The 26649-nt window shown below is 45.4% G+C and overlaps 1 protein-coding gene across 5 annotated transcripts in view; it reads right to left on the minus strand.

The window, feature by feature from the left end:
• Positions 1-26649, minus strand: part of BMPER (BMP binding endothelial regulator) — a 266365-nt gene that overhangs the window by 205384 nt on the left and 34332 nt on the right. For all 5 annotated transcript variants that reach the window (XM_074367258.1, XM_074367259.1, XM_010970983.3 and 2 more), the window contains one exon: positions 2026-2125. In XM_074367258.1, the coding sequence (XP_074223359.1) occupies positions 2026-2125 (100 nt within the window). The remainder of the gene's footprint in view (positions 1-2025; positions 2126-26649) is intronic.

The following is a 26649-nucleotide window of genomic DNA, read 5'->3' on the forward strand; positions in this document are numbered from 1 at the left end:
TTACAATCAAGTCTGTCAAGTATTTCCAGAGGACCTATTATACTTGTATTAACTGAGAAATGTTTACATGCCAGGCACTGTGCTAAACACTCTGAGTGTATCTTCCTGTCTGATTCCCCCCAGCACAATTATTACTCTCGTTTAACAGACGAGGGAACCGGGGGAGAGACAGGTCCCACGTCTCCACCGGCTCAAGTGGAAATGTTGGGGCATTAGTGTTCCGGGGCTGCTGGAACGAGCGAGAACAAGCCTGGCGGCCTCAGACCACAGAAATTTATTCTCTCACAGTTGTGCAGGCTAGAAGTCCAAAAGCAAGGTGTTGGCAGGGCCTTGCTCCATCTGAAGGTTCTAGAAAAGAATTCTTCTTGGCCTTTTCCCAGGTCCTGGTAACCCCAGGCATTTCTTGGCTTGTGAAGCACAGCTCCAACCTCTGCCTCTCTGTCTTTTTTTTTTTTTTAATTAATTTATTTATTTACTTTCAGGCATTAACAAACGATTATTATAGTTTCCTGTAATAACCATAGTTACTCACAAACCATCATTAATCCTTAACAGGTGGATGGGTGGATTTTTTATAACAGTGTGTGTTGAAAAGTTCACAGGATCCTCATTAAGTGTAGAGGCTCGTGGATTGTCACTACAAAAGGTGCTTTTGTAGGTGTCCCTGGTGTCTGTAGGGCTCTTTTTGATGGCTCTCTTAGGCTTCCCCCTGGCCCCTCTAAAAGGTTATATTCTTCTGTGGGATAGAAATCACCTGTACTAGGTGAACATTTCCTTCAGGGGTTCCCGCTGAGCTGTGTGTCAAATCTCCTGGAAGCTTTTTAAAAGACAGGTGCTCAGCCTGCCTCCCCAGAGCAAGTGAATCCAAATTTGAGCAACAGAGCCCAGGTGTTTATACCTGCCCCTCCCTCCTGTTACAGCCACCTCCTCTGTGCATCTCTGTCTTCTCCCTATAAAGACACCAGTCATACTGGATTTGGAGCCACCCTAATCCAGTGTAACCTCATTTTAACTAATTACATCTCCAAACATCCCATTTCCAATTAAGGTCACAGTCTGAGGATCCTAGTGGCCGTGAACTTTCGGGGAACACTCTGCAACCCAGGATGCATCTTTGGGGCGATAAATCTCTTTACAACCCAGGACTATTGGATTCAGACTTGACTCAGTGTGATTCCAGAGCCCACATCCTGAACCACTGTGCTCATTTTGACCCCTGGGGGACCACACTCTATGAAGCACTGTTCACACATATGCTGACAGACACTAGGTGATGTCAGAGCACGACCTGGCTCCTGTCCTCGGGAGCTGATGATCTACTGAACACAAACGAGACAATGAAAGGGAAAAAGCATGTCACTAAAGTGTCTGTGCAAACTTCTGGATGCCATGGAAACTTAACGGGGAAAGTAATGAAGGAGGGCTGGGAGACCTGGAGCACAGGCAGCAACTGGACAGGTAGGGAGACACGACCTGGGCTAAGGCAGAGAGGCAAGAACAGCGTGGTCAAGGGAGACGTGCCGGAGAGCTCCGGGAGATGGGGTTGGAGCAAGAGTATTTTAGGGACACTTCAAAGACAGAGGGAGGAATTTACATTTAATTTGGAAGGAAAGAAAAAAATTTAATAGGGACCAAAATGATAAAAAATTGGTCTTAAAGACTCCTCTGGCAGAGGTGGGCAGGGCAAACGTAGAGACTGGAAAAACCATTTTGAAACTTCTTAACAAAACAGGCTGGCGTGTGTGTGTGCCACATGCAGCATCACGTCACATCTCCTCTGTGACATTCTAACAACTTACTTTAGAAAATAAGCCAGCGATGCAGATGCTCACCACACTTTCATCCCCCCACTAGGAGAAAGCTCCCTTACCACCAACCCCCCAACCCCCAGCTTCCCTCCCAACACCCACTTGTTGCCCCCCAGCCAAGAGCTGAGTGAAGAGAAAGGTGAGAGAAAGAGAAATAGAAATGCCTGAAGGGCCTGAAGGAACAGCCAAAAGAGAAGGCGGCCAAGACATAAATCACCTTTGCACCGCTCGCAGCAGGCTCCCCTCTGCTTGATGGCCAGGGCACAGTCTCTGGACAGCACTGGACACTTCTCTCTCTTACAGGTCACTTCCTTGTTCTGGGCAGAAAGAGACAAAAGAAGATTGATATCAACTTCAGACAGTCCCCAGAATCCTGGCACATGGCTGAGCTTTTCCTAGCCTCCCTCTTCCTGTCTTGCCTTCATCCTGGCAGGAAAACTCTGTGATAGCAAATGAGATTTTGCTCTTTGGGGAAGAGAAAAATCCATCCAGGAACAGATTGAGATTAGAGGCAGATGAGAAGGGATGAAAAGTCCCTTCTTTACAAGCCAATTTAACTGTGATAACCCAACTCCGAGAGAGAGAGAGGCTTTCTCCTGCTCTGCTCTAAGGTTTCTTTTTCGTACACACTATAGAAACGATAATATTTGTGTAAATCATATTTTGCCCATTGGGCTACCTGGACCAGGGCTGCATCGTGAGAACAAAAATATTTGCACACGGCTGTCCAACAATCCTTAATAGTTGAGTGCATTAAAATGCAGCAATCTAAAGTTCCAACTCAAATAATGACAAAGTTGAGTATTGAATCGGCTCAGTAAGAGAAAAAATAATATTCCCCATGCCAAGCAGAGACACGGTCGTCAGTGTTTTATAGCTGTGGGACAGCTGCGTTATATTAGCACTTATGCTAATGAAAGCGTGGTGACCATTTGCATCTTTGGTTTTATCCTGAAAGGTTAGCTGTAAAAATGACTTTGAGAAGATCCAAACATGATGTATATACCTGTTTGTAGAACAGGATGCACATGAACCAAAAATACCATGTCACAAAAGTTCAACAAGATTGGAACTGTGACAAGTGTCTCCTAAGTGCTAGCTGCTGTGGCTTTCATGTTTATTAAAATCCTATGATTTTATCATTAACTAAGTATATCACTAAGTATGATGACTAACTCCCATTTACAAACAGGAAAACAGCTGCTCAGAGAAGATGGACGACTTTTTCAAAATCATACAGCTTGTCAGTGGCAGAGGTGGATTTCAAGTTGAGCTCACAAATGTGCACAATGCCCATTACCCTGAGTTAAGGCTGGTACGACCACATTCATGGCCTGATGTGGGGACAGATGGGAGAGGAGCAACTGTCCAGCTCTCTTACCTCGAGATGATCTTCAAACCCTCCTGGAATATGTGCAGGAGAATCCTGACTCAGTCCTGACAATGACCTTGGGAAGGTTCACAAGTGGACCCAGTATGCTTCATTGTCATGAGAGTATGGAAGCTGGACCACTTCTGGTCCAGCACCAAGGAGGGGCGTGAGGAGTGTGAGTGTGAGTGAGTGAGTGAGTGTGTGTGTGTGTGTGTGTGTGTGTGTGTGTGTGTGTGTGTGTTGGGGGCTGGGAGTCCACGTCCAGCCCATACACCAAATTCAGCTTTAAAGCAGTTCTGGTTTGTTTTTGTTTTTTTTTAATGGAGGTACTGGAGATTGAACCCAGGACCTTGTGTGTGCTAAGCATGCACTCTACCACTGAGCTATACCCACCCTCCTTAGCAGTTCTAAGATAAAACATGTCACCTTCTGTGCTGCCCTCCAATACCCTGGGAGTTCCAGAGCCCCCAAGATGCTCCCAGGATTTCATTCTAAAATGTATCCAGATTATCATCTCCTCCCTTGTTGAACGATCAGAGCCTCTGAAAGTCCCAGAACCCCACTCCCTCACCAATTAACTCTCCCCCAGAGTGAGGTCCATGGAGCCCTGGACAGTTGGGCCTTGCCATCCCAACAGCTCCATTTCCACCTAGTCTTGTTGTCTCACAGCCCTGATGGCTTTGCAAGGCCACTGGCGCCTGGGAATAATAAGCCCTGACCAGTTCCCACTAGATGACACATATAGAAAAGGACCATCATTTCCAGTAAGGAACCCTGAGACCAATGTGATAAGCACACAGATGGGGCCATCCCAGGACCTGCATAGCTACCTAGAGAGAGGGCATCAGTGCTCAGCCACTGTAGCCCCTCCCACAGGGCTGGCGTGCAGACCTTTTGTTTCTCGTTGATTGGTTATCGGTGTATGATGGGAAGGTGTGGTTGACCTGAGTAATCCAGTCTCCTTTTCTTCCCCCTCTTTGGTGTCTGTTATGTGGAAGAGGTCCTCATAGGGCTAACCTCACTGACTCCTTAAAATCCTGTGAGGCAGTAGTCCTCACCCTTATTTGAACATCAGAATCTGTATGCAGTTCTTAACAAAGCCCGGCACTGTCTCCTACACCCTGAAGATCAGATCTGATTTATATCTAAGGACCAGGCAATCCATGAGCAGTCTGGGCCAAGAACCACTGCTGTGCAGGGAGTACTCTCCCTGCCAGAGAGGCCGAGATGGGCTCGGGAGCTGTCCACAGTCCCATAGTGAACAGCTCCTGCGATCTGAACCCAGGTATCCTGGCTCCGAGCCCCCCAAAGCTCCCTCCCTCACCCTCTCTTCTCCATAATGTTGGTAGCATCCTGACTCACTGTAAGTCATGGCTCTTTGATTTATTTTCACAGTTTTTCTTATATTACAAATGTAATACACAGTTATGGTCACAATTCAAATTTAAAAGGTCTATGTTAAAAAATTAATAGTGCTCTTTTACTACCACCAAAGTAATCAGGAACGATAATCAGGTGTATATACTGCTTGGCATTATGAGCAGTGCTTTGCAAAGTGCAGTTCCTCCTTTGCTAAGGGCAAAACCTTAGTTTGACAGCTGCTGCCCCCACCCCAGGGCATCACCTTGGAGCATCTGTTACCTCGGCTTTATGCATTCATCAAGGCTGGCTGCAGCCTTAAGGGAAAGGCCGCCCCCAAGCGCATTTACTCTCTGAAAGGAAGAATCCTCAAACACAAGGAATTCAAAACTCTAAGGAGAGTCAGAGCAGGGTGTGAAATTGAAATCTGAGGTCTAATAAGTAAGAAGACACACTCCCTCATGTACAGGAACTCTTTGCTAAACTAGAAACCTAGCAGCCAGTCAAACTCCATAGCAAGATCCCAAGATTCATAATAAATAGCTTGTAATTACTGTTCAGCACAAAAGTGATTTCAACCAGATGGTGCGTAGATTCACATCTGGAATTTTTTCTTGTGTACACACACACAAAGAACAAACCTAAATCTTAGCTACAGGTTTAGTGGAGTCTTCCCCCTTCTAATAACACATGGAGTTTTTTATATTCTACCAAGGGTCATGTTGGTACAGAGCTGCCAATTCTGATCATTTCCCTGCTGTCTGATTGCGTGGATACCGAGCACATACTTAGAATCTCAGGCCCTCAGAGAAAGAAAGAAAAATTACAGAAAATCACTGATGAGAGGCTGATTCCTCCATCTTCTTAATTGAGTCCAGCAGCTACAGAGTAAATTCAAGCACAGGTTAATTAAGACCACTCACTTTGTTTTCCCTGATTTTGCCGAGAGACAAAAACACTGGTCTTCAAGCCAGCAGCTCTGGTGAGAAGTGGCACACACAGAGCTGTGCCTTCACGAGTCCCTCTCCAGTGGCCGCCTCATCTCCTCGTACACCAAGCGTCCCCTGCTCTCGCTCAAGGGCGTGGCTCATTTGGTTCACTTTGTTATTTGCTGATTCATACCTACTATGTGCTTTCTACACATCAGGCTCTGTGCTAAGGATTTTGTATGCGTTTCACAAAAAAATTCCACATCATCCCCCATTTTACAGGTGAGGAACCAAGGTTAGGAAATTTGCCCAGGTCATACAAGAGGCAGATTTGAAACACAAAGAGAGGTCTGTCTGACTCCAAAGGCACACATTTAAATGCTGCACTTTGCTACTTCCCAGGCATTCAGGATACAGACAAGAACAAAAGAGTGACACAGTTCCAAGGCCCCTGGGGAGATTGGTGCCTCCCAGGTGGTTCCACACATGTGAAATAAGCTCTAACAAGAGCAGAACAACTCCAAGGAGCTGTGTCATCCCCAGTTGTGGGGAGGTCTACAAACACCAGCTGTTCTCTGCTAACAAGGAAAATTGCACCATTTTTGAGTATTAACAGGTATCTGTGCCTTTCACACCTCTGACAGCTAGACTCACATCCCCAAATAACATTTCCCCAAGATTCCAGCTGGAGTTTGAGTCTCCCCCAATCTAAGCTGCTGAAATGGTGGCAAAAATGCACTGGAGGAAAGTCAGGACATGCAAAAACTCCAATCTAGCCAGTGCATAAGAGTAATAAACCTCATCATGTTTTTCATTCTCAGTCTGTGTCTCTCCGCGTTTATCACTTTCTAGGGTCAGCCACCCTGTGATTTACCTGTTGTCAAAGGCATCTGTTTGCATTATTGCCCTCTTCCCGAAAGACCAAATATATCAAAATTCAAAACATAGCCTCTGGAGGCGCATGAAATGAAGTGCCAACATGCAAAAATAAAAGGGGGGCATAGGGAGAGAAAAAGAAAAAAGCCTACATGGTTGGCAACAAAGCTCTATAAGGATGCGAGCCAAACCACAGCTCTGGACACAGCCAAGTTCAAACAGGATTCCAGCAACCGGCTTGCTATGTCTAACATCTGCCACTAGATGGCAGCACAGAGTTCCCGGGCTTAGGAATTGTGGCCAAGAGACCTGCTAGTGCCTCCTGAGCACTTTTCAGTGTCTGGTTGGAAGGAAACGATGCTCGTTGTTGATGAGGGTGGAATATAGAGAAGACAGTAAGACCATAGTGAGATTTTCCTCTTTGCTCTCCTCAAAGAGAATTAAAAAAAAAAAAATTGAGATGCTTTTGTTCTGTTTCAAGCCAATGTCTTGAAGATATTTTTTTCTAAGATTCTTCCACGACCAATCCTATTACAGAATATGGAAAGTATTACATGACCTTTCATTTGTATTTTAAAATAATAATAAAATGCAAAAATCTGGAGAGGAAAACACAGCAGCCGATGTGATGAGAGAGATGAGGGAGAAATGTCAGCTGGCAGACACTGTATTTCTAGACTATGAAACAGCAACACTAATCTCTTGAAATAAGAAAGAAAATGAAAATACCTGGTGCCCTGCCTGCAGGGCTTCCATGTGATCAGCCATATTTAGAAGGTGGCTGACCACTCGGGTCTCCACCTCGAGAAGATGGCATTGTTTTCCTGCCATCCATGTCTTTTAGGAAAGCAAAGTCTGCCTTGGAGGCAAACAGCTGTCCTTTGGCAAACTAGCAAATTCTAAGTGCCAGATTCTTTTGCAGAAAATCAAGAAGGCTGTGAAATCGTGACTGGTTTTGTTTTGTTTTGTTTTGTTTGTTTTTGCTTTCTGCCCCAAATGAACAGCAAAATATGTTAATAAAGTACATGGGAACTTAGTCACTATCTTACTGCTTCGGAGGAGGTGCGGGCTACCCAGGGTCCTCTAGGAGAGAATCTGAACCCTAGTTCTATAATCCTGGACAAATTCCTGAACCTGGCTGAATCTCAGAGGGACAGAAAATAAACACATTATAACCACCAAAAAAAAAGAAAAAAGAAAAGTACATGGGCCAGGTAGGATCATTAGCAGGGATAAAGAAGTAGAAGTTACTCTTTCCTAAATTAGAAACCCTCCAGACTACCCCGCCCTCCCATTTATATGCACACACCCCTTTGTCATCTCATCACTGCAATCTTATTTGGGAAGGGGCTCTACAGATTGATTCCCCTGTCAAAATGCAAATACCCATGGGGCTGGATCCATAGTCATCCTGAATAAGATACTCCTTCTGTCATCAGCTACTGTCAAGGGATGGTTGCCCAGCAGAATAACAGAGTAAAGGAGCTCAGCAGTGGAATTTCTAGAGCAGCCGGACCAAAGTCTTGGCACCCGTGTCATCACACTCAGTGCTGTGGGAGCAAGTAGGAAATCATGCTGCGAGCTTCCTATCTGTTCTCCTGAAACATACATGCCCTTAGGGGAAACAAGACATCAGACGTTAGCAGATCACACAAAAAACAGCAGTGTCACTTCTGGCCCCAAGTGAGAATTACAGAAGAGGGTTTAGCCTTGACTCAAAAGCCATCGTGGTCAGTGAGCACAAATAGGACACTCTGACCCTTAAATCAGATTCTTTTTATGAGAAAATTTATTTGAAGTGCACACACAATAGCGTTTCACTATTTGAGAGTCTCAAAATTGCTCACTGAGGAATTTGTTTTTAGGAACACATGTCTTACGTCAAGATTCCCAAGGAAGAAGGTGACCCAACACCAGCACATGTATTCCCTCGGAATGCCTAGCCTTCCTATGCATAAAGTCAAAGAGGTCAACTTCTCCTCAAAGTGACTCCTTGTAACCCAATTCCAGCCTCAAAAAAGCCAAAAGGAACATTACGGTACTTTTGAACACCGGTCACAATATCTCCTAGGCAATATTATAAAACGTCTCATAAACAGAAGAATAATACTTCATGTTTACATAGCACTTTTCTTGTAAAGAGCTCTGCAGACGTTATTTCATTAATCCTCACAGGTTTCTTAAGATTTGCAGACGGAGGAATGGCATACAATGAAGTTAAGTGTCTCGGGTCCCTCAAAGAGCTAGCTAGAGGTGGACCTGGGATGAGAACCTGGTTCCCAGACCTGGATTAAGGGGCCAGGCAGGGAGGTTGGTTGCTAAGGCACAGCATTAAAATTTATGGGTGTATCATATTAAAATTAGGTTAGCTCCTGCATGACTGTTGAGATTTTAGGAATAGATTAGGATATAGCTGAGCGAGTCTGGAAATTTTCTAAGACAGGCCACCTGGGTCGGACATGTGAGGTCTCCTGCCATTCTCCCTGCCCTGTTAGAAAGCAACCTGTAAAAGGGGCCCCATGGAAGGGATGGGCCAATACTTGAATAAACAGGCCCGACTGTGAGACGTTACAGTTTTAGAATGGAGAGAGGTAGGCAAACGCCAAAAGAAAAGACCCAGAGGGGGCAGGTTTTGTTATTGTCACCAGTTTTGATAATCGAAAAAAGTAAAGCAAAGTGATTCCCTCTCTGAAACATACGGTCAGAGAAAATCCTTTGCAAGCGAGCAAGAGCCTTAGAGAGTAGACAACACGAGTTTGTACCTGCTCCCGCCGGACTCCTCTGGACGAAATCTGTTCTTAATCTCTTAGAAAATAATCACCAGGGCAGTGGGGGAGACAGAGATAGCTCAGTGGTTGCCAATGGCAGTAGTAAATTTGATTGATGATTTATTATTTTAATTAAGCTTTGACTTGCTTGTTCTTTGTTACTGATAGTGCAATTGACTTCACCGTAACTCTTGCACAGAAAGAGCTGGGAGAGAAAAACAAAAAAAACAAAAAAAAAAAAAAGGAAAGGCAGTTTGGTCCACTACAAAGCCTTAGTGTACGATTATGAGTCTCTGGGCCGTGTGTCTCTCAGCTCAACGAAAGTTGGGGAAAAAAAAAAAAAAACTAACAAAACCATTTCTAAGGTGAGGAGAGGACGTTCGATAGGGAAAATGACCCAAACTTCCCAGCCAAGATCTTTTCTCTTCCCCAGCTAAGTGAGATCAGTACAAGGGGTGGAGGTGTCTGAGGTCTGTAGAAGTGAGAGGTGTCAGTGGCCCTTGCTTTTAATGTAAAGTAACACTTCCAGATCTTTCTGAACCACCCCCAACCTCCACTGCTTTTGCAAACCCCTTCAATAACCAAAGCCGCAGAGCCGCAATCTATCTCTAACCAAACAATAAAGCGGCGTAATAGTTCTCCAGGCAGGCTGCTGAGTTGTTAAGAATAATAGCACCTGACGTGTACAGAAAATCTATTATTTGCCAGACTGTGCTGAACACGTTTTGTGTTTTATGTCCTTTTTCACCCTCAAGACAAGCCTGAGGAAGGCACTGATTTACCCCTAGTTTATGGGTAAAACTGAAGCTCTGAGAAGTTAATTGGCTTACCCAGCTTTACACAGCCAGCCGCGGCAGAGATCCAAGCCCAGGACCCTCTGATTTCATCACTATGCCACACAGCTGGCTTTGGAGGCAGAGATGAGCCATCTCTTCCTTGCAGCCAAGAAATTGAAATGTTTGCCTTTGTTAAGCGCTCTCCATTTTCAGACCATTATAAACCTTCGTTTATGATTTCATGTTGAACACAGGAGTAAAAATAGTGCCTTTTAGGAAAGACAGATTAGTCTCTGACTTAAAAACTCAAAACAAGTCTCAGTCTCTGAGTGCCCTGTCATTGGCAAGACAGACCAGAGCCTGGACCAAAAGCCTCCAAGTCGTTCAGTTCCTTCCTTCATCTGAGCTGGGGGGTGTCTCTCTCAGGAGGCTGGCTGCATCCCACGGCCACACTTTCGGAGTCTTCCCGCTAAAGCATCTTGCAAGAACATACTTTCAGAGACTTCATGTGAAAGCATCTTGCAAAACATCACACGATCCATCGCACTCCATCTGGGAGTGTTATTCTTTCTTCCTCTAGTCTAAGCTCGGCGAGCCTTCCCCCCAGAGACCTGGACCCTGGCAAACTCGGCCTCCCCTGGCCCAGCTAACAGTGCAAACTCTGAACAAAGCTGCCCTTGAAGCCCAGCCATTTAAAAGACTTTATGAAGCCCACTGGGGCCCCCTGATTATTTTGCAACAAGTCATATCCCATGAAGAAATTCACTTCTCTGCAATACAAAACAGAGGGAGATTAAAGAAAAAGGCAAGAGGGGGGTACGAGGGATTGGAGAAAAGAAGTAGACCCCCTGCCGTTCTGTCTGGCCAGAATCGTGTCTTTTAGTGCCCATGTCCTCTACCCAGACGATGTTCTGATGATATATGGCCCTCATACATCACTAAATGACAGTGTTCTCCTGATACTGTACCTTGAAAATGGAACACGTGCCAGCAGGAGCAACGGGGGATTAATAAGGGGCCCTTTTTACTCACCTAACATTTCAATTCTTTTTTAACGGGCTTGAGTTTGCTGGAGGGATTGTTTGGGGGTCCTCCATTGTTTAAAGATTTTGGTCTGGTTTTTTTGGGTTGTGTTTTTTGGTTGAGTTTTTTTTTGTTTTTTGTTTTTTTTTTGGCCTTTTCAAGGAACTCTCAGAACAAAGAAACACAGGCCATTAGATTGTCCCAGCTACTCAAGTACAGCTCTGATTTAAAACAGGGCAGAGTCAAGCAGCTCCTCATTCTGTTTAATCATATTTTGAAATAGAACCAAAACATTAGAGATGGCAGAACACAAAAGAAATAACCACCAAATAAAAATAGTAGCCCAAAGAAAGTAGCACTGCCTGGTTTTTATTATACTGTACATCGTATAAGCAAGCAATCTGCTGGTGGCACCACATTAACGTAACTGGAATGGACTGAACACAAAGCGGCCAGTGACTGAGTGCAGGGGGCCCTGTCACAGACGCAGCTCCGTGACACTGCTGCTCCCAGAAGGATGCCTGAAAACCACAGGGTGGACTGTGTCCCCTTCTGCCCAGGGACAGGATCCAGGTACGTGAGCTGAGAGGAGTGGATGTCAGCATCCTTCCTTTATATGGTCCAAATTCTCCAGTCTACCCCTTTTCTCCTCCCCAGTGAAAAGAGACTCAAACACCTAGGATGTGGGATGGAGTTAGGGCTGCGGAGAAAACGCCCACAGACTCTTGACGTGGGACGAATGTATGAACCCAGGGCGAAGGGGGATAAAGGCCTGCAGAGTAATCTGGCCTTGTGCACACATGGCCCAGCTACCTCACCCAACACCTTTGACTCTGATTCTTTTACACAACAGGCGCCCTTCAGCACGGGACGAGTAATGAATCAGCTTTCTCCCCTGCAAAATTGGGGGCGGGGGGAGATGAGATTCTGTGAATATGTTTACGTATTTCTGATGAGTTCTTCTGAACTAACAAGAAGACAATGGGGGTCCAACCCCAACCACCAGCAGGAGCTACACCAGAGGGCGTTAATCGGGCTTCCCCATCTCCAAAGCAGCACGGAGGTGGCTGGCCAGGTTGGCAGGGGCATTGAAGGGAGTGAGGAGTGAGGGTTAAAAAATTAAAAATAATAGTAAAAGTGGAGTAACTGCCATAGGAAAGATCTCAATATGGTGTTTAGGAAGGATACCTGGGGAGGTCACTTTGGCGGCCCCTTTTCTGACTCATCCAATATAAGAAGCTGGGCATCCCAGCTGTACAACAAAGCTGCAAACTCAATGGACCCTTTTAATACACACAGACGATTCTCTGTCCGTGAGGAGCAAGCACATCCAAAACACGGAAGCCGCATGTCTTAGATCCTGTTTGTGTCCTGCCCAGGAGACGGGTGATGGCAAGCCACTTCTCACGACCCACCTTGGAGGGCTGTCACCTGCTCATCAGCACTAACCTCCTCCCTGCACCACCCACCCACAGTGGGTGAGGCTCACCAGGTCCTCAAATGACCCTTATTCCTGCGGGGCAACAGCAAGCCACGGAGCAGATTTTTAGCAGAACAGAAGATTTTTCATGAGTTGCCCGTGAAAGCCCGTGTGCTGTTGGGAGCTACAAAAATACCTGATCTTGACAAGTAAATGGAGCTGACATCACAGGGGACAGGCAGGGCAGATGAACTGCTCGCAGCCCATCTGTCATCTTGACAAAGTAACTTTCTGGGCACCAGTGAGACACTTTTAAAGACATCTGCACAATTGACCCCAACCACCAGCAATCACAGAGGCTTTCAAAGGGACCCCTGGGATGGCAGGTTTTAGAGCTGGTTCCTGCCATCCTGCCTCCGGATAGCGGTAAGGATGGACTGATGCGTCAGGTGCTGGAAGCATCCCTGCCCCCGAGCTGTATTCACACTGGTACTGACGGCAGAGTGTCCAGTTAGCCTGAGCAATGTCAGGAAGGGGAGCGAGGGGGCAGGAGGAAGCTCCCAGAACTGAAAGAGCCAGCCTCAGACAGCATCCCCCAATCAGGGGCAAGCCTGTGAGCTCGGGTTGGTCCGACTCATTCACGGGGGCCGTTAACAGCATGTTCTCTTCACCAGGGCTTCCCCAAGGGCCACATGCAGATGTCAGAAAGAACCAGAGAAGCCACAGGTGTATTTCATAGGTTTAGAATGTAGTTTGAATCCACTAGCTTCCACTTTCAAACTCATTAAACAGTCAACAAATGCCAATTTTGCATATATGCCATTTCTGATTAAGGTGTTATTAAGAAATGAAAGTTGTCACCCAGAAAACATTATTAACATAAACGTGTTGTTAAAGGGATTCATGACATGTGCCCCACTTAAAAAAAAAGAAAGGATCTGCCATGCTGATTACCCTTAATAACTAGTTTTTAAAAGGGTTTCATCATAAAAAAGCATCTCCAAAGCTTTAACATCTAAAATAAGACAAAAACATCAACAGAAAATAAATGGCCTTTAGAAAATGTGACATCTTGGCTCCAAACTTGGATTTTTCTGCAGGTTCAACCTTGGCACTGCAAAATCCAAATCTGTCTGACTAAGAATCCATGAGTCCACTTGACAAATATTGTTGAGCCCCTGCCGTGGGCCAGGCACCGTGCCAGGTTTTGCTGAGAACAGAACATATGAATCAGTTACATTCTCTGCCCTGGAAGAGCTTACAGTCCAAGAGGGAGCAGGGCCAGAGAACAAACACAGCAAAAGCACCTCACATGTTGCAACAGGAGTGGACACAGTGCTCTTCACGAGTTCAGAGGAGGCGAAGGTCTGTTTCAACCAAATTCCACTGCCATAAACTCCCTGAGATCATCCAGATCCTCTTGGTTCTCCAGACACTACGTGGGCCCCTGAATGAGCCTCAGAGAAATTATGTTACACCATTATCTCACTGAGACAGAATCTGACCTATGTAGGTCTGGCCTTTGGGATTTGACAACGCACAGACGGAATCTCCCTCAATGATGACACCCCAGTAGGTACAGCAACGCGGCCAGGCATCGCTGAGAGAACAGTCTGTCTTATGTGTATCACAGGAAATATTTTGTGCCACTTTTCTCTTGCTCTGTGACATTGTAATAGTCAACACAATTTGCTAGTTTTTCTTTTACAATACTTCTCAGGTAAAGTAGAAAATGCCAACATACTGAATTGTAATTTACATTCCAAAACCAGTCACTATTCTGCTACCTAAGTATAAGCAGTAATGTCTATTTTTTAAAATGGTTTAAACAGGATACATTTTATCTTATAATTACTATTGCTTAATAAATACTTTACTGTGGTTATGTTACAGTCCATTGGAGACAACTTTCCACCTTTGGTCAGTGTACTTGTACAGGTTTTCCCACCATCCGACTCGACGTGCAAAGCAAGGTAACGTGAGCTATGAAAATGGCAAGTCATCATTACAGAAAAGGCAGAGTTTAGAGGAGAAAGGAAAATTCAGCTTATTTTGGAGGAAGAGAGTTAGTTAGATCTTCAAATTATTGAATCAAAAAATTAAACACACACGGCATATACTCACTCCTCCAATAGATACGCACTGGGGGGGGCCCAGTACTGACCCAGGCCCTGGGGTACCGCCTGAGTAGGTAGGAGAGGCCACATCCTCACGGAGCTGACAGGAAACAAAGGCATATGTGGAATAATGGGCACTGATGAGGACTCTGGAACATATGAAGCAGGACAAGGAACAGAAAGACAGGGTGTGCACTATTAGGGAGAGTGGTCAGAGGAAAAAAAAGAAACCTCTAAAAAGGAAACATTTTCTCAGAGGCTAGAGTGAAGAAATGAGGATGTGTAAACATATTGGTGTGTTTCAGGTCAGAACAGCGCCAAGGCCCTTATCGAGAAGGTGGTGGGTTCATGCTGGAGCAGCAGACTTAGAAGGGAGGCTGCTTCAGGAGGGGAGGCCGGAGACAGCATCAGAAGGCAGATCACGCAGGGCCTTGGTGACGCTCCGCACTGTACTCCAAGAGAGATGGGAAGCCCCTGGAGGGTTTCTTGTAAGTAAGTGAAATAACTGGATATAAACTTTTCAGGGGTCACTGGTTGATACTGTATTGTCCAGAGGTAAAAGGGCTAATGAAGGTAGTTAGAAATTGTCAGATACATTTTCCAGGTTTTGCTGTCAAGATTTGCTAATAGCTCGAACACAGGATGGAAGAAAAAGAGGAAAGAAGGACACCATGGATGATGGACTGAAAAACTGGAGCCGGGCAGCTGGCACTGCTGACTGAGGGAAATGAGATTTGGGGGTGGGGGGGGACAATATCTCTGGGCCATTTTAAGTTTGAGATGCTTCCTCGGTATCCATGTGGAGATGCCAAGTAGACGTTTGAATTTACAAGTCTGCCCACTTGAAGGGTGAGAGATCTGGCAACAAACACGTAGAAATTTTCAGCATATAGATGGTTTTTAAGCCATGAAATTACCTAAAAATCACCTACGGAAAGAGTGCAGAGAAAATGTTTTGATCGAATTCCGGAGCCCTCCAATATTTAAAGTTCAAAAAGGTAAGGAAGACCCAGCGTAAAAAGGTCTAAGAAAGAGCAGCCAAATAAACAAAATTCTTATAAACCCAGCATTCAAATGCAGAGAGAACTCTAGACGTGTAAGTCCTTATACACACGCACACGCAGGCACAGATGCACACAACTGCACATGATCACTGGCTGAGATTATTAAATTAATCCAGTGGCCACCAGAGGTCACCTTCTCTCAGCACCTGCCACTGTGTCAATACCTACAGACCAAGATGCCTCAGGACGCTGTCGCTGTCCACCATAGAAAGCTCGGGAGAGATGCTGTCTTGACCACTGCTGGCCACTCCTCACCCCTAGTGCTAATAACCACCGTGCCTGCCAAGCTACATCTCCGAGGGAACAGACTCAAGTTCAGGAAAATGCTGACTGCCTAGAAGATCTGAGAACACCAAGGAAAAATTCTAGGATCCACATCCCGGAACAAGGGAGCTGGGACCAACCAGAGCCTGGTGAGCAAAGATTAGGTGAGTGTAAAAGATGGATGTGGGAGTAAGAGAACACTAAGCCCCTGGCAGTGAAAAAAAAAGGGGAGAAAAAGGAAACTCCCTCATTTTAAGCTTTCTTTTGCAGTTTTACTAACAGTCTAAAGCCAAAACTCTGGGATGAACAGAGTCCACAGTCAGACCCTGCTTTCGATCTCTGATCCCAACAAATGTGCCTCAGAGCTAGGAGTGTGAGCTCATCTACGGCAGGGTAATTAGGATTTCTGGATCTAGGGAAGAGGCCTGCACTCACAGGCAGGCACTGGCCAAGAGGCAGGGAAGCCAAGACCCCACAGCCACCTTGGGGCTCACTCTGACAGCGAGGGAGAGGCAGCGGCCAGTGGAGAAGCTGGAGCTGAGGATATGTTGCAACTTTGGGATTTGTACTCCTCTCTGTCCTTTCAACATCGTATTTCTTCCCACATACTTGAAGGCTGTTAAAGTTCCCCTGGGCATTCTCTCCACCAGGCTAAATTATATCAGCACACCATCGTTAGTGAAAAATATTTACTAAAGCCCCACCTGGATGCTTGACACTGCTCTAGCCTAGCTGTTCCCAGCAATCATTCCCCTGACCCCTTAGTCATGATCACAAACGGCCCTCCTCTGGCCTCCACCGGCCAATGTCAGAGAGCTCCCCGCTGGCCATTCCATCCCTCAAATGTCTGGCCGACAGGCTGCGTATAGGAAGAACCACCACCCCACTGTCATTCTGTTTGTGCATTTCATTATCGGGTTGGAACCAAGAATTAAAAGCTGAAACGGAGAAAAACAAGACACAAAACCGGAGGAGGGGTGACATCATGGAAATGTGGGGCTAATAACAGAGAAGGAAAATAACACGGTGAAAAATAATAAAGATGGAAATGATAAAGGTGGAACCCTGGAACAATGGAATGCCAGGCTCACTGAGAAATTTTTTTAGAGAAAGGATTCTCATTAAAAGCATGGAAGATAGTTTAGCAACGTGACCAGAACCACGTGAAGGCAGCATGAATCAGAACCTCGCCCGCTTGACTCTCTGCTCCCCTGGACGAGGGAAAGGAGTGCGTGGGCAGGACCCAGGGGCATCAGGGGAGTGGAGGGGACTGGGATTTCCCAGAATGGGCCTGTTCTGGACAAGGAAGGGACCTACCGGACGGAAGCTGCCAGCAGAAGGAAACAGCTTCTGTTACAGAGGCTGGGGAGCGGAAGGGGCTAGGGCGGAGCGACATCTCTAAATCCCGCTTCACCTGGCCCTCAGCTCTTCCTTTGCTTGCCTCTGGCTCCTCCAGATGCTGCTGAATCACAGCAAGTCTGTCATAAAACCCTGGCCGTTCTGTCAAATTGCTACATCTAGCTGGCTCGTGCTGGAGAAGCAAGAAACATACGTCACATCAGCTTCACCCTGCAGCTGCTGTCTGTCACAGAAAGACCACAGGAAACGGAGTGTATCCCTGCGGGAGTCCATCCCATGAAAAGGCTGGCAGCAACCCAGAGGGTCCGCCTGTCCCACCCAAAGGCACCAGGCAGGACTCTACCTCCCTGGACCACAGGCACGGGTAACATATCCCCCAGGGAAGTGAGTTGCTGGATCTCTCTCTCACCCCCTTGGGGTGCTTTCTCAACACTTGTGGTCAGGAAACATCCTCTGAAAGTTATCTCAGTAGAGACTACCCAGGGTGAGTCAAGATTCCCATAGCTGAATTAGAGTCCCAATTCTTACTGATTTGCAGTGGAAGATTTGTCTTGTTTTACTTATCTGGGCCTTAATTATCTCAACTATGAAACAGGTTTCTTGAGAAAGCCTCCTCTATCCACCTCCCCGCGAGGCTTTGAGGAAGAGGAAGGTAAGGCTGCCTCCAATTTAAGAACATGGTGTTGATTCATAAAGTAGTGATTGAGACTTACAGTGTGCAAGGTGCTGTTCAAGATGCTTTGAGTGATGGTGAAAAGAATCAGACACTATCTGTGCCCTGAAGAAGCCCAAAGTCCAGTAGGAAGATAGCCAAGCAAATAATGAAACTCCGGGGTAGGCAGGGATAAGGGCTATAGATTGAGAAACCAACGTAAGGCTTCAAAGAACAAGTGATTAATTCTGATCAAGTGACTAAGGGAGGCTTGACGGAGGGGAGGACTCGAAGAGAAAAAGGAGCACTTCAATAAAGATGGCTAATGTATAAGGTAACTGTGTGACAGCTCCACAAATATCATGTTATATAAATAAGAGTTGACCCATGGATAAGTTTGGTACCAGTAACAGAGTTTGAGCCGTACCTGACCACTACCTAGTGTGGCTTCAATAGGAATCTATCTATATCTATGGTTCTGTTCATAGAGCCTTCTCTTTCTATTCACCTCAGTTGGGACGAGTTTTTCAAATGTTGGCCCCCTGTATAGAGTCACTGGGAAGAGTTTATTAAAAATGGAGAGTCTCAGGCCTCTGCCGGACCTATTGAGTCCAAATCTCTGGAGTAGAACCCCAGAATCTGCACTTTTAACACGCTCCCTGGAGGTTCTTGTGCACATTAAAAACTGAGAGTCACCTCTGCTGGGGCCCTGGTGGGAAAACAGGGGAAACTCAAGGCAGAATTCTTAGCACTGACTTGTTAATGACCTACACCTGTGTGAGAGAAGACAGGCCACTTCAGACTGAGGTGGGTGGGTGAGGAGGAAGGAAGGAGAGGCTGCCAGTGATGGGAACGCAATTGTCCCTCATCACCAGTGCTCAAAGGTCTACCCTAAGGGCCTCCTCCAATGTGTATACAACACATTGCTTCACTCACATGTTCACAGTTTTATTTTAGACTCTCTAAGGGGAGAAAGTCATTTGCAAACTAAATCCATGATCCAAATTTTATATTAAATGCGTACATACACAATGCATATGTATACAAATATATCATCTAGTACAGTCAAGGAATAATAATTTGTTCTGATTAATCAGGCACTCCAACCAAGAGTTAACATCTATGGTCTGCATGTGTTCATCAATTTTCAAAGAACTCGAAAGCAATAAAAGAGACCTAACTTCAAAACTATCTGGACCATAATTTAATCTCTTTTTGTTTATGTAAAAAAAGCATTTTTCCAATCTCACAGTGCCTCGGGCCATTATTAACATAAATGCTTGATACATATGTGCTGTGTTTAATAACCATCAATCATTTTCCTACTTCGGTCTTGCAGTCTGGTTCCCAGTTTCCTGCAGGACACCCACCACATGCCCCATCTCGTCAGTACCAAGGTGAATACTGCTTCCCTCCCTCCTCCCTGACACCATCAGGAGGGTCTTGAGGACGTACAGAAGAGCCTGCTGATTCAGAGAGGGGGGCTCAGAGATTGAGAGGTGTTACGTTTTATTATATCACCACATTTGATTTTTAGTTTGTGAACCCAGTGTCAATTCACCCTGAATTTAAAGGCCCCCTTCATTAAGATACATTGCAACAACCCGCCAGGATAACTATCTCCAGTGAAAAAGCCTGGAGGTGCTCAAAGCATAAATTGAGGTTGAAAGACATAAAATTGCTGTTTCGATAGGTCAGCACCAAATATCCAATATTTCATATGCTTCAGTCTAACGCCAAAACCTGGGAGCTCTATATTTCTGTCACTTGGCCAACTAGTGTGTAAAGTATTTTAAGCAAATGTCTCTTTGCCTTTGCCCAGTGTATGGCTTGCATGAAACAGAAAAAAAAAAAGTCACATTTTTAAATAAATCCCAATTAGTCTCCTACACACACAGGCAATCACATGGGAAAGGAGGCCACTGCTGTCTGGCACAGGCCCTCCCTGCACATCCCAGTGAGAAGAAAGTGATGTTAGTTCCTCCAACAGAAGCCACCCTGCAAATAACTAATGATACCAAAATAGGTAGGCCCCTGCCGCTTCCCTGCCATCCACCTAGTCCCCAGTTTCTGACTTGAGTCACCCCTTAGGAGAAAGGAGTTTCCATCTGGGTGTTAACCTGAGGTGCTAATGAGGCTGCAGGGTGACCTCCGTGGGTCCTGGAACCACCGTTTCACACATGTGCTTGAAAACAGGAAACCACCACATATCAACTCTAATAGGTCCCGTTCCGCTCAAGGAGCACAAACCCAGGTACGTGGCCCAGCCGCTCTCAAGGGGGAGAATATCTCATCTGATCAGTCCTCTCATCCAGGAAAACGGCAGCCCCCTGAGACCAAGAAACACTGGCACATGAAAGTTGTGATGCCTCTGCTGTTGCTCTATAAATCCACAAACCAGAAGTGTCCAAAATTCATGAATTTCTGAGAGGTACTGGGACAGTATGAGGCGGTCAAATACTGCACAGCAAGGTTCTCCTGGAGGCAGAAGTGGCAAGTCCCTCCCCCCAGGCCACGGATAAGATGCAGCCCTGTCCTCTGAGCCCAGAGGAAGCCATTGTCCGATCTTGGCTCGAATGGTTCTATTCAATTAGAAAAGAAAATGGAAAAGGAATCCTCCCAGTATATTTTAATAAGAGGCTCAAAGAATAAATATGGAAAAGAATGCAAATGTCATTACTCTGCTCACTAAAAGGAAAGCAGTGTGGGGTTAAAGAACATTATCGCTAATGCTGCAGTTTGCAGATTTGCCTCCACGGGGAACCTAGGAGGATAGATTTAAAAAAAAAAAAGTTTTTTTTAACTGAGAAAGAGAAGGAAAAATTAAGAAAAAGATGCTACAAGGCCCAAATAAAAGTAAGAACAGCTTTGGGCCCTCTAGTCTTCCTGGCTCCTTTCAGAGGGCCAGCTCGGTCCCTCCTGGAAACAGTCTTCTGGGGTCCCTCACAGCTGCAAAGTCCAGCAGCACAAGAGAGAGGCCCACCGCCCGGCATCTCAAAATAAGATGCTCAGCCTATGCCACGGCCTTAGCAGCCATGACAGTCCATCTGGCCAAAATCTACTTGTTTGACCAAGAATACAAGAGCTATTTGGGAAGTGCGTGCTTTTACAAGTGAAAATGCAAGGATTGTTATCGCCGTTATTTTTTCTCTCACGGTCTTTCCCTTTGAAGTACTCCGGGGATATCATCACTCACATTGCACATCCTCTCCCAGAGTCGTTTTCTAGTTATTCCATCAAAGCAGGGTATTCAGGGGACCTGCTCTGGTCACTGAAGATGCTATTTGTCCCACCCTCTCATTTTCTCTTGTTGAGTAACTTGCACACAACCTTCAAATTGCCATTTAGGATACAGACCTTTGAGCTTCTCATTTGGCAGATCTGGGTTAGTCCCACCCATTACCTAACATTAAAAAAAAAAACAAAAAAACTCATTACACTGCACGACATGAACATACAATAAGGCCTTTGTCCTTAAAAGAAAAACATAATTTTCAACAGAGTCGGCTCCCCGAAGCCAAGGGAGCTAACATCCAAAACTTAATATAAACACTGAGGCTTGTGTCAAGGTTTCGGAGTCAGCCTCACTGGGAGGGGGAGGAAATGACCAGGCAATGGCAGACACAGGGATCGGAGGCATTTTTCATTGTGATTTTTTAAAAGCAGAACTGAGAAAATCCCAGGTCCGCCCCGCCCCCCTTCCTGGCACCGCCTCCTGCATTGTCACTTAGGAGGCTGCTTTCGGCAGCAGGATATTTCTGTAAGAGGGAATGTTCCTTTTGTCACAAATAAAAGCAGGTCTTATTCTATAGGATCCTACTTTTCAAATGTGAGTACCTTCCTTTCAAAGGGAAAAAAAGTGTTTTTGTAAAGATTATTTAGGATGTCTTTTATAGAGGAGGTTGACCTTCTGTGACAAACTCCGGGAGAATCATGTTTTGGAACTTGAAGTTCCATTCTTGGGGGCCGGAGGCGGGGGCAACTAGCCCAAGTGTTAACAACCCAAACTATAAACAGGAAACTCCAGCTTGACTCCCACTCAAGTCCCAAGTTGCGGACCTCTCACTGAAGCCATGGGGCTTACAGAGATGAGGGACAAGGTTCTTACCCTCAAAGATCTCAGCTCATAAGATAAAGCTGCCCAAGTAACTACCATGCAACACAGAACATGCTATAGGTGAGAAGATGCACGTTCTTAGAGGAGTTGGTGGGACCACTCACCACAAACATACAAAGCTCTGTGAAGTCTTAGGGTCCACCTGTCCAAATCTGGTCACGTCAGTCCACCTGGGATTCCTCTGTACAGGGAGAGGTCCCACACCATGGGCATCCACACACTGACTGCGGTTGGGCAGATGGCAGGGCTCTGCACACCCTCAGAGGGTGAGGACTCAGAAGTGGCAGGCTCGGGGGGTCCACTCCGTCATTTGCTTTCTGCTTCTCACCTGCCACTTCCTGATTCAGTGGCGAGTGTCACCAAGGACAGCTCGGCCTCACTGTGAACGCAACATTGTCATTCGCTGCCCATAGATGGAAGCCAATCAAACAAGTGGACTTTTGAAGATGATAAACAGAGGAGCAGCCCATCTTGCTAAGCCCCAAATACTTCCAGAATTTTCTTTTACCAGAAAAGATGGCAGTCACCTCTACTGAAGTTCTACTGTCTAGCCTGACAGAAATTCAGAGTAAACACACTGCACAGGAATTGACAATAAAATGAAATAAAAGCCGTTAAGTCCGTTTGATCATTTCTTAGAAGTAGCTCAGTAGTCTAGTGAATCACTTCTTAGCATTTACACAGTGGCAGTAGCGATCATTTCTGAAGTGCTTACCAAATTCCAGACCCCATTTTACAAATTTTCAGTGTTTTAACTCACAATTCTGACAAAAGCCCTGCGATGAAAATAAAGATGTCGAGATTCAGAAATATTAGGCAACTCACCCAGGGCCATACAACTATTAAGGAGTAGACACAGGAACCACTACACTGTTATTCTTAAAAAATATTCGCATTGAAGTACGTGCTAAAAACTGGTTCACAGCATATGCGTCGCTTTCTTCTACTCAAGTTCTTGCCCTTAATCATAATTCCACTTACACTGTTTACAAAGGGCTTTCACAAACACCAGCCCATTTAACCCATACACATCACCTCAGTGAATGGCTATAGCCATCAGGCGGGGTCTGTATGATTCCTCTTTAGAAATGGAGCTGAAGGGCACACGCGTCAGTGTGACTTGCTCAGCACCCACAACGAAGGCTCCGAGAGGGCCAACTGCCTGCCCAGGGATGCACAACTACACGGTGGCCCCGGTGAGATTTGAACCCATAATTTCAGAACCAAGGCCACCACTCCACAGCTGTACTTCAATGACAAAACAGGCATTAAAAATTTAATGAAAAAAGAAACTCTTTTTCCCAGAGGCTCTAACTAAGGGATTAAATTATAGCACATTGTTTTTTAAAGCATCATTAGCTGTTTCATAGAGCAAACTTTAAAGTTTATAATGGTGAGATTTTATACTAGGCAGGTTCTTTGATATTGTGTCTCTTATTCATAATAAAAAATGTCTAAATGTAGCCTTGTCTGTTTTTGCATTGAACTCTAGAAACATTCCAAAGACATTGCAAAAATCTCTTACTTGTATTCATGAAATTAGTTCCGTTTGGGGACCTTTTAAAATGTCACGTGGTATCTATTCACTTTTGCTAAAATCTCTTCATATCAAAGTTTGGAAAATTTGTGATTTTTGCACTAAATTTTCAACATCCCTACAGTAATCTTAGTTTGGGATTTCTCTCAAACGGGGTTTCACCAAATTCCATCTATGATCAATTTTATTCCAGGTGAAAATGTGCAGCAGGTACCGGGGAGGTGGGCACCATTGTTGATGCTTTCAAATAGTCCGAGAAGATGATGAGAAAGTTCCTTTTTTGATCGTTTCCTAAAAGGTTTCATCTAACTCTGCAATTTTCCATCAAATCAGGTTTTTTCTTCTTCAAATCTCTTCTGTCTTGACCTGCACGTTCCTGCTTCTCTGTCTCCTGTAACTAGCTCGGTCATTGGCGTCTTCCTTTCTAAACTTCTCTTAAATATGGCCCGTCTTCTAGTTACTATTGTACGCTCATTTCTTGAAATCTCAATTTCCCAAGACAAATAAGTACTCTCAAAGTTTTGAAGTTTATTTCGACGTAGACAGTTAACAAATTGCTGCCTTCTAGTCCTGATTTCTCTATTGAGATCAAGATCTACATTCTGACGAGCCTACTGGGCTTTTCTGCACGGAAAGTCTATCAAACCCAGCCCATCAAGTCTGAACTGATTATCCCTCGTATCTGTGGCCTCTTCCCTTCCTACATTATCTATAACATTGGCTAGAATTCCCAAATTCCCCTCAATCCATCCCATCTCTCACCTCTTCCAGCTATTTTATTGCCAAGTGCTATCAACTTGGGCTCAAAAATTCCTCTGCAAGTCCAGGGGTCCCAGCACATGGGTCCACTTTTTTTAAGGTGAGCCATCCAATTTCGATTATTGTATAAAATGTGTGCTACTGCTGAGAGTACGTACTATCATGGTAATATCTACCAGGCTGAATAATTTGCCAGCGGGGTCAAGCACAGTCACATGCATCACATTACTTCTGTGAATAAGAAAAGAGAGTTGGCACCCAAAATGGAATTTTCAGAGAGACATCTGGAAGTAACCATTCTATTCAAGTAGCAGCACCTAGAAATGCTCTATAGACACCAAGTAGTTAGCAAAGAGACACACTAGCACATCATCCCACTGTAATGACTACTGCGTTTTCATTACTATGTTTTTCTGGGCACTACTTGGAGCCTTTTCATCCAAATATTCTAGCACTAGAAGATAGTTAAAGTAATTTGAAAGAATAAGCAATATTGGTTTCTCCCAACACCTTCTTTCCCACTGCCCATCCCTATTCCAGGCTGCTGGCTCTCCCTGACCACAACCATCCCTGGAGTCTGTTGGCCAAACTCCAGCCTTCCTATACTCTAAGCATCTCCCACAGAAGCTTCTAAAGACATTTATAGAAAACACATCTTATTGTGTCATGTGGTTATGCCAAAGTATTAAATGGCTCCCCCAACTACACTAGTGGAACTGATCTCCTTGTCATTGCACTCAAGGTTCTCCCCTTGATGGCTCCACGCAGGCCTTCGAACTCAGCTTCCATCAGAGCTTCGGACACATTGGGCACACTGGACTCCACCGTCCCATGATTCCCAAGCATACACTCCTCTGTGCCTTCCCTCCAATCATGCCTTGCCAAGACTCTCTTTGCTCCACCCATTGAGGTCCCAGGTAGTCCAATCAGAATTCATCAACAACTCCCCTAGTACTTGGGTTCAAGTCTAGTCTAGTGCTTTCCTGTTACTCCTGTGAAACTTATTTATGCACGTGTCTCTCTCCTCACTTAGGCTGTGGGCCAGAATCTGTCTTATTGGTCTCTGCCTCCCCAAGGCGCCCAACCAGCACAATGCTTCAAAGACAAAAAAGGCTAAAAATGGAAGGGGAGAATGAAGTGTGGAGAGAAGGAAGAAAGAATAATATTATTGAATTTATAACCTGTTATCCCTAGTGCTTTGAGCGGTGTTTTATAGAACTGGAGCTGGGAATCGAGAGGTCTTAAAATACACACCCAGCTCATTTGCTGATCTTAACTAAGTTCAACAAGCACACCTGACCTCCCGGTGCCACGGAAGGTGATGTTATTAGTATTCTTCTAGAGCACAAAGTATCCCGTAGACCATTGGTTGGACAGAAGCACCACAGAAGAGGGTGCGAGAAACTGATATACTTTGTTTATTCAACAAACTTTTATTAATGGGCTTTACTTTCCATCGTTGTGCCTTGCCTGACTTTGGCCACTATGTCCTGTTCTCCTGCCCTCACTTTATCTGTATCCCCATCTGGGGAAGGGCTCTCCTTCCTCACCATCAATTCCTACACTTAAAACACAGTTTACTGTTGATGCGCACTGTAAAGGCCGGTGCCTTGACATGAAAAGAAAGTGTGTTTCAAATGGGATGGGGTGGGGAAGAGGGGAGCCCACAAGGAAGTAGGCAGCAAAACCCCCCTCAGGTCTGGAACGGGGCTGGGAGACTTCCACAAGGCAGGCCAGGAAAATCCCCATGATGCCAGACCACTAGGCAGTTTTTCCAGGATTACAGCGCTCCTGAGTCCCAACCCTATCCCTCTGCTAATAAAAGTACAAGTGAAGGTGACCCCACAGGCATCAAGATGTAAATACTCTGCAGAAAAACGAGGCCCCTCTTCCACGGAAAGTTTTTTTAGTGTTTAATGGAGAGCAAGGGGAAAACTTACACCAGGGCTCACAGACCCCTGGACCAATAAGGAAGGAGCTCAGATCGGTCCAGTCCAAGTCTGGAGGGACAGAAAACCCCACAAAACATTACTGACTTCGCCCTGTTCATTCATAACGATGGGTGGGCTTGGCATCACTATCCCTATGTCTCTTCTCCATCGATTTCTCTCTCTCTCTCTCTTTTTTTTTTTTTTTTGATGAACCTTTACATCCTATTCCATTGAGGAAATAAGAGTTTAAACAGTAACGTCATCATCAGCAACAACAATCATGAATCATCCCAGAGAGCTGACTGCATGCCAAGCCCGGGGCCAAGCCCGAATTGCTGCATCTCACTTACTTCCCACAGCAAGCCTATGAGCGCAGCGGTGAAAGCCATCCCACTCTCCAGATGAGGAAACTGAGGCTCAGAAAGGTGAGATAACTTTCCCTATTTCACCACCAGTAAGTTAACAGAGCCAAGATCTGAACCCAGGTCTGTCTGATGCCTGGGCCAAATCTCTTTGCC

This window comes from Camelus bactrianus, chromosome 7 (assembly GCF_048773025.1).
Source record: "Camelus bactrianus isolate YW-2024 breed Bactrian camel chromosome 7, ASM4877302v1, whole genome shotgun sequence".
Taxonomy (NCBI): domain Eukaryota; kingdom Metazoa; phylum Chordata; class Mammalia; order Artiodactyla; family Camelidae; genus Camelus; species Camelus bactrianus.